This window comes from Scyliorhinus torazame, chromosome 24 (genome assembly GCF_047496885.1).
Source record: "Scyliorhinus torazame isolate Kashiwa2021f chromosome 24, sScyTor2.1, whole genome shotgun sequence".
In the NCBI taxonomy this organism is placed as follows: Eukaryota; Metazoa; Chordata; class Chondrichthyes; order Carcharhiniformes; family Scyliorhinidae; genus Scyliorhinus; species Scyliorhinus torazame.
In genome coordinates this window covers 21,938,203-21,950,580 of record NC_092730.1, presented here as the reverse complement: position 1 = coordinate 21,950,580, position 12,378 = coordinate 21,938,203, and the positions used below count along the sequence as shown (strand labels likewise).

Below are 12,378 nucleotides of genomic sequence, written 5' to 3'. Positions count from 1 at the left end.
TAACCTGCACATCTTTGGACACTAAGGGACAATTTATCATGGCCAATCCTCCCAACCTGCACATCTTTGGACACTAAGGGACAATTTAGCACGGCCAATCCACCTAACCTGCACATCTTTGGACACTGAGGGACAATTTAGCACGGCCAATCCACCTAACCTGCACATCTTTGGACACTAAGGGGCAATTTAGCACGGCCAATCCACCCAACCTGCACATCTTTGGACACTAAGGGGCAATTTAGCACGGCCAATCCACCTAACCTGCACATCTTTGGACACTAAGGGGCAATTTAGCACGGCCAATCCACCCAACCTGCACATCTTTGGACACTAAGGGGCAATTTAGCACGGCCAATCCACCTAACCTGCACATCTTTGGACACTAAGGGGCAATTTAGCACGGCCAATCCACCTAACCTGCACATCTTTCGACACTAAGGGGCAATTTAGCGCAGCCAATCCACCTAACCTTTCGGGCAGCACGGTAGCATTGTGGATAGCACAAATGCTTCACAGCTCCAGGGTCCCAGGTTCGATTCCGGCTTGGGTCACTGTCTGTGCGGAGTCTGCACATCCTCCCCGTGTGTGCGTGGGTTTCCTCCGGGTGCTCCGGTTTCCTCCCACTGTCCAAAGATGTGCGGGTTAGGTGGATTGGCCATGATAAAGTGTCCAAAATTGACCTTAGTGTTGGATGGGGTTACTGGGTTATGGGGATAGGGTGGAGGTGTGGGCCTTGGGTAGGGTGCTCTTTCCAAGAGTAGGTGCAGACTCGATGGGCTGAATGGCCTCCTTCTGCACTGTAAATTCTATGATTCTAACCTGCACATCTTTGGACACTAAGGGGCAATTTAGCACGGCCAATCCACCTAACCTGCACATCTTTGGACACTAAGGGACAATTTAGCACGGCCAATCCACCTAACCCGCACATCTTTGGACACTAAGGGCAATTTATCATGGCCAATCCACCCAACCTGCACATCTTTGGACTGTGAGAGGAAACAGGAGCTCCCGGAGGAATAATAATAATCTTTATCATTGTCATAAGTAGGCTTACATTAACACTGCAATTAAGTTACTGTGAAAATCCCCTAGTCTCCACCTTCCGGCGCCTGTTCGGGTACACAGAGGGAGAATTCAGAATGTCCAATTCACCTAACCTGCACATCTTTGGACTGTGGGAGGAAACCGGAGCACCCGGAGGAAACCCACGCAGACACGGGGAGGACGTGCAGACTCCGCACAGACAGTGACCCAAGCCGGGAATCGAAACTGGGACCCTGGAGCTGTGAAGCAACAGTGCTAACCACTGTGCTACCGTGCTACCCTCATGGACACACACACATATGTGCACATGGACAACACACACATGTGCACATGGGACAACGCACACGTGGACACACACACATGCGCACATGGACAAAGAGGCATGTGCATGTGGACACAAAGATATCTACGCAAGGACACACACATGCACACATGGATACACACACATATACACATGGACACAGACACACGAATGTGCACATGGACACACACACACGTGCATGTGGACACACAAACACACACACATGGACACACACACATGTGCATGTGGACACAGACACACATAAGACACACATACACATGGACTCAAACACATGGACGCACGCACATACACATGGACACAAATACATGGACACACACGCACATGGACACACACGCACATGGACACACACGCACATGGACACACATGGACAAACACACGCACACATGGACAAACACACACACACACACACATGGACAGACACAAACGCACACATCTTCCGAATTTGCTACTCACTTGAATTTCTGTGTGCTGGCCGCCTCTCTCTCATAATCGCACTCCAGGGTCAGTTCCTGACTCATCACTTGGATTGCATGATCCGGGAACAGTCCTGTGGGGACAAGGGCAGGTAACTGTTCACAATCCCAGCTTCTCCTGCTCTCCGTGACTGCACATGCCCACTGCAGCTTCCGGGAAAGAGAGCACCCCCGTCTCTTTCGAAGCGTAGATCAGCTGGAAAGTCGGAAACGCACCGATCTTCGGGACTGTGATGGCCTTCCTAGTTAAATATCCCGGTGCCCGTCGCTCAGCAGGGGCACTTTGATGAATAATGTCCCAGACGGGGAGGGTGGGGTGCGGGGCTTGTTGATTTTGGGGAAAGGGGGGTGGATAATGAAATCAGAGAGACGGGCACACAGAGGGAGAGATGGAAGAAGTGTCACACAGCGAGAGAGAGAGAGACTTACCCGCAGGGAGAGCGTTGCTCATGTTGAGGAGGGTGGTCAGGTTCCGGAGGTCACTGTCGATGCTCTGGGCCACCCCCGGATACTGTGAAGCAAAGGGAGAGATCAGAGAGGAAGAGGGAGACCAGCACACCTGGATCCAACTGCTGGGGTACACACCTTGAGATACCTGGCATCAACACCTGGAGTCAAAACCTGGGGTCAACGCCTGGGGCCAACGGCTGGAGTCAACATCTGGAGTCAACACCTGGCGCCAACACCTGGAGCCAACACCTGGAGCCAACACCTGGAGTCAACACCTGGAGCCAACACCTGGAGCCAACACCTGGAGCCAACACCTGGAGCCAACACCTGGAGTCAACACCTGGAGTCAACATCTGGAGCCAATACATTGGGTCAACACCCGGGGACAACACCTTGAACTAACACCTGGAGTCAACACCTTGAGTAACAACCTGAGCCATGCCTTGGGCCTACACCTGGAGCCAACACCTGGATCCAACAGCTGGAGCCAACAGCTGGAGTCAACACCTGGAGTCAACACCTGGAGGCAACACCTTGAGTCACCAGGAGTCAACACCTAAGTAACACCTGGAGTCCAACACCTGGGGCGAAATTGTCCGTAATCGGCGCGATGTCCGCCAACAGGCGCCAAAAACGGCGCAAATCAGTCCGGCATCGCGCCACCCCAAAGGTGCGGAATCCTCCGCCCCTTGACCGGCCGAGCTCTAACCTTGAGGGGCTAGGCCCGCGCCGGACTGATTTCCGCCCCGCCAGCTGGCGGGAAATGCCTTTGGTACCCCGCCAGCTGGCGCGGAAATGACATTGCCGGGCGGCGCATGCGCGGGAGCGTCAGCGGCCGCTCACTGCATCCCCGCGCATGCGCAGTGGAGGGGGTCTCTTCCGCCTCCGCCATGGTGGAGACCGTGGCGAAGGCGGAAGGAAAAGAGTGCCCCCACGGCACAGGCTCGCACGCGGATCCGTGGGCCCCGATCCCCCCCGGCGCCAGATCGCCCCGCGCCCCCCCCCCCCCCCCCCCAGGACCCCGAAGCCCGCCCGCGCCGCCTTGTCCCGCCGGTAAGAGAGGTGGTTTAATCCACGCCGGCGGGACAGGCATTCCAGCAGCGGGACTTCGGCCCATCGCGGGCCGGAGAATCGCCGGGGGGGGGGGGGGGCCGCCAACCGGCGCGGCCCGATTCCCGCCCCTGCCGAATATCCGGTGCCGGAGAATTCGGCAACCAGTGGGGGCGGGATTCACGCCAGCCCCCGGCAATTCTCCGACCCAGCGGGGGGGGTCGGAGAATCTCGCCCCTGGAGTCCAACACCTGGAGCGAATACCTGGACACACATCGGCAAGTTCCAAGTGCAACCACTCACCCCATTATTCAGACTTTAGTTGGGTTCAGGGACTGGCCGGACCCCCTTCCCCCGGAATAATCCTCAATCTGACCCAACACATTACCCAGCTGTACACAGAGGGGCAGCGTGGGGGGGGGGGGCACTAACACAGTGGGGGGGTCACTAACACAGTGGGGGGGTCACTAACACAGCGCTGGGGGGTCACTAATACAGCGCTGGGGGGTCACTAATACAGCGCTGGGGGGGGGTAGTCACTAACACAGTGGGGAGGTCACTAACACAGCGCCGGGGGTCACTAACACAGCGCTGGGGGGGTCACTAACACAGTGGGGGGGGTCACTAACACAGTGACGGGGGGTCACTAACACAGTGGGGGGGGTCACTAACACAGCGCAGGGGGGGGGGTAGTTGCTAACACAGTGGGGGGGGTCACTAACACAGTGGGGGGGTCACTAACACAGCGCTGGGGGGTCACTAATACAGCGCTGGGGGGTCACTAATACAGCGCTGGGGGGGGTAGTCGCTAACACAGTGGGGGGGTCACTAACACAGCGCTGGGGGGTCACTAATACAGCGCTGGGGGGGTCACTAATACAGCGCTGGGGGGGGGTAGTCGCTAACACAGTGGGGGGGGTCACTAACACAGTGGGGGGGTCACTAACACAGCGCTGGGGGGTCACTAATACAGCGCTGGGGGGTCACTAATACAGCGCTGGGGGGGGGTAGTCGCTAACACAGTGACGGGGGGTCACTAACACAGTGGGGGGGTCACTAACACAGTGAAGGGGGTCACTAACACAGCGCTGGGGGGGTCACTTACACAGTGGGGGGGGTCACGAACACAGTGACGGGGGGTCACTAACACAGTGGGGGGGGTCACTAACACAGCGCCGGGGGGGGGGTAGTCACTAACACAGTGGGGGGGGTCACTAACACAGTGAAGGGGGTCACTAACACAGCGCTGGGAGGGTCACTAACACAGTGGGGGGGGTCACTAACACAGCGCTCGGGGGGTCACTAACACAGTGGGGGGGGGTCACTAACACAGTGGGGGGGTCACTAAGACAGTGGGGGGGTCGCTAACACAGCGCTGGGGGGTCACTAATACAGCGCTGGGGGGGGTAGTCACTAACACAGTGGGGGGGTCACTAACACAGTGGGGGGGGTCACTAACACAGCGCCGGGGGGGGGTAGTCACCAACACAGTGGGGGGGTCACTAACACAGCGCTGGGGGTGTCACTAACACAGTGACGGGGGGTCACTAACACAGTGGGGGAGGGACACTAACACAGCGCTGGGGGTGTCACTAACACAGTGGGGGGGGGTCACTAACACAGTGGGGGGGTCACTAACACAGTGCTGGGGGGGTCACTAACACAGCGCTGGGGGGGTCACTTACACAGTGGGGGGGTCACTAACACAGCGCTGGGGGGTCACTAACACAGTGGGTGGGTCACTAACACAGTGGGGGGTCACTAACACAGTGGGGGGGTCACTAACACAGCGCTGGGGGCGTCACTAACACAGTGGGGGGGGTCACTGACACAGTGGGGGGGGTCACTAACACAGCGCTGGGGGGGGTCACTAACACAGCGCTGGGGGCGTCACTAACACAGTGGGGGGGTCACTAACACAGTGGGGGAGGGACACTAACACAGCGCTGGGGGCGTCACTAACACAGTGGGGGGGGGTCACTGACACAGTGGGGGGGGTCACTAACACAGCGCTGGGGGGGGTCACTAACACAGCGCTGGGGGGTCACTAACACAGTGGGGGGGTCACTAACACTGCACGGGGGGTCACTAACACAGTGAGGGGGGTCACTGACACAGTGGGGGGGGTCACTAACACAGCGCTGGGGGGGTCACTAACACAGTGGGGGGGTCACTAACGCAGCGCTGGGGGGTCACTAACACAGTGGGGGGGTCACTAACGCAGCGCTGGGGGGTCACTAACACAGTGGGTGGGTCACTAACACAGTGGGGGGGTCACTAACACAGCGCTGGGGGGGTCACTAACACAGCGCCGGGGGGGGGTAGTCACTAACACAGTGGGGGGGTCACTAACACAGTGACGGGGGGTCACTAACACAGTGGGGGGGTCACTAACACAGCGCCGGGGGGGGGGGTAGTCACTAACACAGTGGGGGGGTCACTAACACAGTGAAGGGGGTCACTAACACAGCGCTGAGGGGGTCACTAACACAGCGCTGGGGGGCTCACTAACACAATGGGGGGGTCACTAACACAGCGCTGGGGGTGTCACTAACACAGTGGGGGGGGGTCACTAACACAGTGGGGGGGTCACTAACACAGTGGGGGGGTCGCTAACACAGCGCTGGGGGGTCACTAATACAGCGCTGGGGGGGGGTAGTCACTAACACAGTGGAGGGGTCACTAACACAGTGGGGGGGGTCACTAACACAGCGCTGGGGGGGTCACTAACACAGTGACGGGGGTCACTAACACAGTGGGGGGGTCACTAACACAGTGGGGGGGTCACTAACACAGCGCTGGGGGGGTCACTAACACAGTGGGGGGGGTCACTAACACAGTGACGGGGGGTCACTAACACAGTGGGGGGGTCACTAACACAGCGCCGGGGGGGGGGGGGTAGTCACTAACACAGTGGGGGGGTCACTAACAGAGTGAAGGGGGTCACTAACACAGCGCTGAGGGGGTCACTAACACAGCGCTGGGGGGCTCACTAACACAATGGGGGGGTCACTAACACAGCGCTGGGGGTGTCACTAACACAGTGGGGGGGTCACTAACACAGTGGGGGGGTCACTAACACAGTGGGGGGGTCGCTAACACAGCGCTGGGGGTCACTAATACAGCGCTGTGGGGGGGTAGTCACTAACACAGTGGGGGTCACTAACACAGTGGGGGGGGGCACTAACACTGCGCCGGGGGGGGTAGTCACTAACACAGTGGGGGGGTCACTAACACAGTGAAGGGGGGGTCACTAACACAGTGACGTGGGGTCACTAACACAGTGGGGGAGGGACACTAACACAGCGTTGGGGGTGTCACTAACACAGTTGGGGGGGTCACTAACACAGTGGGGGGGTCACTAACACAGTGGGGGGGTCACTAACACACCGCTGGGGGGGTCACTAACACAGTGGGGGGGGTCACTAACACAGCGCTGGGGGCGTCACTAACACAGTGGGGAGGTCACTAACACAGTGGGGGGGTCACTAACAGCGCTGGGGGCGTCACAAACACAGTGGGGGGGGGTCACTGACACAGTGGGGGGGGTCACTAACACAGCGCTGGGGGGGTCACTAACACAGCGCTGGGGGCGTCACTAACACAGTGGGGGGGTCACTAACACAGTGGGGGAGGGACACTAACACAGCGCTGGGGGTGTCACTAACACAGCGCAGGGGGGTCACTGACACAGTGGGGGGGGGTCACTAACACAGCGCTGGGGGGGGTCACTAACACAGCGCAGGGGGGTCAATAACACAGTGGGGGGGGTCACTAACACAGTGGGGGGTCACTAACACAGTGGGGGGGTCGCTAACACAGTGGGGGGGTCACTAACACAGTGGGGGGGGTCACTGACACAGTGGGGGGGGTCACTAACACAGTGGGGGGGGTCACTAACACAGTGGGGGGGTCACTAACACAGCGCTGGTTGGGGTCACTAACACAGCGGGGGAGTTACTAATACAGTGGGGGGGTCACTAACACAGTGGGGGGGTCACTAACACAGCGCTGGGGGGTCACTAACACAGTGGGGGGGTCACTAACACAGTGGGGGGGTTAACTAACACAGTGGGGGGGTCACTAACACAGTGGGGGGGTCACTAACACAGTGGGGGGGTCACTAACACAGCGCTGGGGGGGTCACTAACACAGTGGGGGGGTCACTATCACAGTGGGGGGGGTCACTAACACTGTGGGGGGTCACTAACACAGTGGGGGGGGGGGTCACTAACACAGTGAGGGGGGTCACTAACACAGCGCTGGGGGAGTCACTAACACAGCGCTGGGGGGGGCTCACTAACACAGTGGGGGGGTCACTAACACAGCGCTGGGGGGGGGTCACTAACACAGCCCTGGGGGGGTCACTAACACAGTGGGGGGTGTCACTAACACAGTGGGGGGGTCACTAACACAGTGGGGGGGTCACTAACACAGTGGGGGGGGGTCACTAACACAGTGGGGGGGGTCACTAACAGCGCTGGGGGGTCACTAACACAGTGGGGGGGTCACTAACACAGTGGGGGGTCACTAACACAGTGGGGGGGTCACTAATACAGTGTGGGGGGTTACTAACACAGCGCTGGGGGGTCACTAACACAGTGGGGGGGTCACTAACACAGCGCTGGGGGGTCACTAACACAACTGGGGGGTCACTAACACTGCACGGGGGGTCACTAACACAGTGGGTGGGTCACTAACACAGTGGGGGGGTCACTAACGCAGCGCTGGGGGGTTCACTAACACAGTGGGGGGGTCACTAACACAGTGGGGGGGTCACTAACACAGTGGGGGGGTCACTAACACAGTGGGGGTCACTAACACAGTGGGGGGGTCACTAACGCAGCGCTGGGGGGTTCACTAACACAGTGGGGGGTCACTAACACAGCGCTGGGGGGGTCACTAACACAGTGGGGGGGGTCACTAACACAGTGGGGGGGTCACTAACACAGTGAGGGGGTCACTAACACAGTGGGGGGTCACTAACACAGTGGGGGGGTCACTAACACAGTGGGGGGGGTCACTAACGCAGCGCTGGGGGGTCACTAACACAGTGGGTGGGTCACTAACACAGTGGGGGGGTCACTAACACAGTGGGGGGGTCACTAACACAGCGCTGGGGGGGTCACTAACACAGTGGGGGGGGTCACTAACACAGTGACGGGGGGTCACTAACACAGTGGGGGGGTCACTAACACAGCGCCGGGGGGGGGTAGTCACTAACACAGTGGGGGGGTCACTAACACAGTGAAGGGGGTCACTAACACAGCGCTGAGGGGGTCACTAACACAGCGCTGGGGGGCTCACTAACACAATGGGGGGGTCACTAACACAGCGCTGGGGGTGTCACTAACACAGTGGGGGGGTCACTAACACAGTGGGGGGGTCACTAACACAGTGGGGGGGTCGCTAACACAGCACTGGGGGGGGTCACTAACACAGCACTGGGGGGTCACTAACACAGCGCTGGGGGGGTCACTAACACAGCGCTGGGGGGGTCACTAACACAGTGGGGGGGTCACTAACACAGCGCTGGGGGGGTCACTAACACAGTGGGGGGGTCACTAACACAGCGCTGGGGGTGTCACTAACACACTGAGGGGGTCACTAACACAGTGGGGGGGTCACTAACACAGTGGGGGGGTCACTAACACAGTGGGGGGGGTCACTAACACAGGGGGGGGGTCACTAACACAGCGCTGGGGGGGGTCACTAACACAGCGCTGGGGGGGTCACTAACAAAGTGGGGGGTCACTAACACAGCGCTGGGGGGGTCACTAACACAGTGGGGGGGTCACTAACACAGTGGGGGGGTCACTAACACAGTGGGGGGGGTCACTAACACAACGGGGGTATCACTAACACAGTGGGGGGGTCACTAACACAGTGGGGGGGTCACTAACACAGTGGGGGGGGGTCACTAACACAGTGGGGGGGGTCAGTAACACAGTGGGGGGGTCACTAACACAGTGGGGGGGTCACTAACACAGTGGGGGGGTCACTAACAAAGTGGGGGGTCACTAACACAGCGCTGGGGGTTCACTAACACAGTGGGGGGGCCACTAACACAGTGGGGGGGTCACTAACACAGTGGGGGGGTCACTAACACAGTGGGGGGGTCACTAACACAGCGCTGGGGGGGTCACTAACACAGCGCTGGGGGGGTCACTAACAAAGTGGGGGGTCACTAACACAGCGCGGGGGGGGTTCACTAACACAGTGGGGGGGCCACTAACACAGTGGGGGGGTCACTAACACAGTATGGGGGTCACTAACACTGTGGGGGGGGGGTCACTAACACAGTAAGGGGTCACTAACACTGTGGGGGGGGGTCACTAACACAGTGGGGGGTCACTAACACAGTGGGGGGGTCACCAACACTGTGGGGGGGGTCACTAACACAGTGGGGGGGTCACTAACACAGTGGGGGGGTCACTAACACTGTGGGGGGGGTCACTAACACAGTGGGGGGGTCACTAACACTGTGGGGGGGTCACTAACACAGTGGGGGGTCACTAACACAGTGGGGGGGGGTCACTAACACAGTGGGGGGGTCACTAACACAGTGGGGGGGGTCACTAACACAGTGGGGGGGTCACTAACACACTGGGGGGGGTCACTAACACAGTGGGGGGTCACTAACACAGCGCTGGGGGGTTACTAACACAGTGGGGGTTCACTAACACAGTGGGTGGGTCACTAACACAGCGCTGGGGGGGTCACTAACAGCGCTGGGGGGGTCACTAACACAGTGCGGGGGTCACTAACACAGTGGGGGGTCACTAACACACTTGGGGGGTCACTAACACAGTGGGGGGGGTCACTAACACAGAGGGGGGGTCACTAACACAGCGCTGGGGGGTCACTAACACAGTGGGGGGTCACTAACACAGCACTGGGGGGGGTCACTAACACAGCACTGGGGGGGTCACTAACACAGCGCTGGGGGGGTCACTAACACAGCGCTGGGGGGGGTCACTAACACAGTGGGGGGGTCACTAACACAGCGCTGGGGGGGGTCACTAACACAGTGGGGGGGTCACTAACACAGCGCTGGGGGTGTCACTAACACACTGAGGGGGTCACTAACACAGTGGGGGGGGTCACTAACACAGTGGGGGGGTCACTAACACAGTGGGGGGGGTCACTAACACAGTGGGGGGGTCACTAACACAGTGGGGGGGTCACTAACACAGTGGGGGGGGTCACTAACACAGTGGGGGGGTCACTAACACAGCGCTGGGGGGGGTCACTAACACAGTGGGGGGGTCACTAACACAGCGCTGGGGGTGTCACTAACACACTGAGGGGGTCACTAACACAGTGGGGGGGGTCACTAACACAGTGGGGGGGTCACTAACACAGTGGGGGGGGTCACTAACACCGTGGGGGGGGTCACTAACACAGCGCTGGGGGGGTCACTAACACAGCGCTGGGGGGGTCACTAACAAAGTGGGGGGTCACTAACACAGCGCTGGGGGGGTCACTAACACAGTGGGGGGGTCACTAACAAAGTGGGGGGGTCACTAACACAGTGGGGGGGGTCACTAACACAGTGGGGGGGGTCACTAACACAGCGGGGGCGTCACTAACACAGTGGGGGGGTCACTAACACAGTGGGGGGGTCACTAACACAGTGGGGGGGGGGGTCACTAACACAGTGGGGGGGGTCACTAACACAGTGGGGGGGTCACTAACACAGCGCTGGGGGGGGTCACTAACACAGTGTGGGGGTTCACTAACACAGTGGGGGGGGTCACTAACACTGTGGGATGGGTCACAAACACAGCGCTGGGGGGGTCACTAACACAGTGGGGGTGTCACTAACACAGTGGTGGGGTCACTAACACAGTGGGGGGGTTACTAACACAGTGGGGGGGTCACTAACACAGCGCTGTGGGGGTCACTAACACAGTGGGGGGTGTCACTAACACACTAGGGGGATCACTAACACAGTGCGGGGGTCACTAACACAGTGGGGGGGGTCACTAACACAGTGGGGGGGTCACTAACACAGCGCTGGGGGGGTCACTAACACAGTGGGGGGTGTCACTAACACAGTGGGGGGGTCACTAACACAGCGCTGGGGGGGTCACTAACACAGCGCTGGGGGGGTCACTAACACAGTGGGGGGGTCACTAACACAGTGGGGGGGTCACTAACACTGTGGGGGTTCACTAACACAGTGGGGGGGTCACTAACACAGTGGGTGGGTCATTAACACAGCGCTGGGGGGGTCACTAACACAGTGGGGGGGTCACTAACACAGCGCTGGGGGGGTCACTAACACAGTGGGGGGTCAGTAACACAGCGCTGGGGGGGGTCACTAACACAGTGGGGGGGTCACTAACACAGTGGGGTGGGTCACTAACACAGTGGGGGGGTCACTAACACAGTGTGGGGGTCACTAACACAGTGGGGGGGGTCACTAACACAGTGGGGCGGGTCACTAACACAGCGCTGGGGGGGGTCACTAACACACTGGGGGGGTCACTAACACAGTGGAGGGGGTCACTAACACAGTGGGAGGGTCACTAACACAGTGGGGGGGGTCACTAACACAGTGGGGGGGTCACTAACAGCGCTGGGGGGGTCACTAACACAGTGGGGGGGTCACTAACACACTGGGGGTGTCACTAACACAGTGGGGGGGTCACTAACAGCGCTGGGGGGGTCACTAACACAGTGGGGGGGTCACTAACACAGCACTGGGGGGTCACTAACACAGTGGGGGGGTCACTAACACAGATGGGGGGGTCACTAACACAGTGGGGGGGGGTCACTAACACAGTGACGGGGGGTCACTAACACAGTGGGGGGGTCACTAACACGGTGGGGGTGTCACTAACACAGTGGGGGGGTCACTAACACAGCGCTGGGGGGGTCACTAACACAGCGCTGGGGGGGTCACTAACACAGTGGGGGGGTCACTAACACAGTGGGGGGGTCACTAACACAGTGGGGGGGTCACTAACACAGTGGGGGGGTCACTAACAGTGGGGGGGGTCACTAACACAGTGAGGGGGGTCACTA

The 12,378-nt window shown here is 59.6% G+C and overlaps 1 protein-coding gene across 3 annotated transcripts in view; it reads right to left on the bottom strand.

The window, feature by feature from the left end:
* LOC140399959 (atypical kinase COQ8A, mitochondrial-like) overlaps positions 1-12,378 on the bottom strand; it is a 142,586-nt gene that overhangs the window by 43,478 nt on the left and 86,730 nt on the right. For all 3 annotated transcript variants that reach the window (XM_072489453.1, XM_072489452.1, XM_072489454.1), the window contains exons 9-10: positions 2,275-2,356; positions 1,826-1,919 (exon numbers count right to left, since the gene is read on the bottom strand). In XM_072489453.1, the coding sequence (XP_072345554.1) occupies positions 1,826-1,919; positions 2,275-2,356 (176 nt within the window). The remainder of the gene's footprint in view (positions 1-1,825; positions 1,920-2,274; positions 2,357-12,378) is intronic.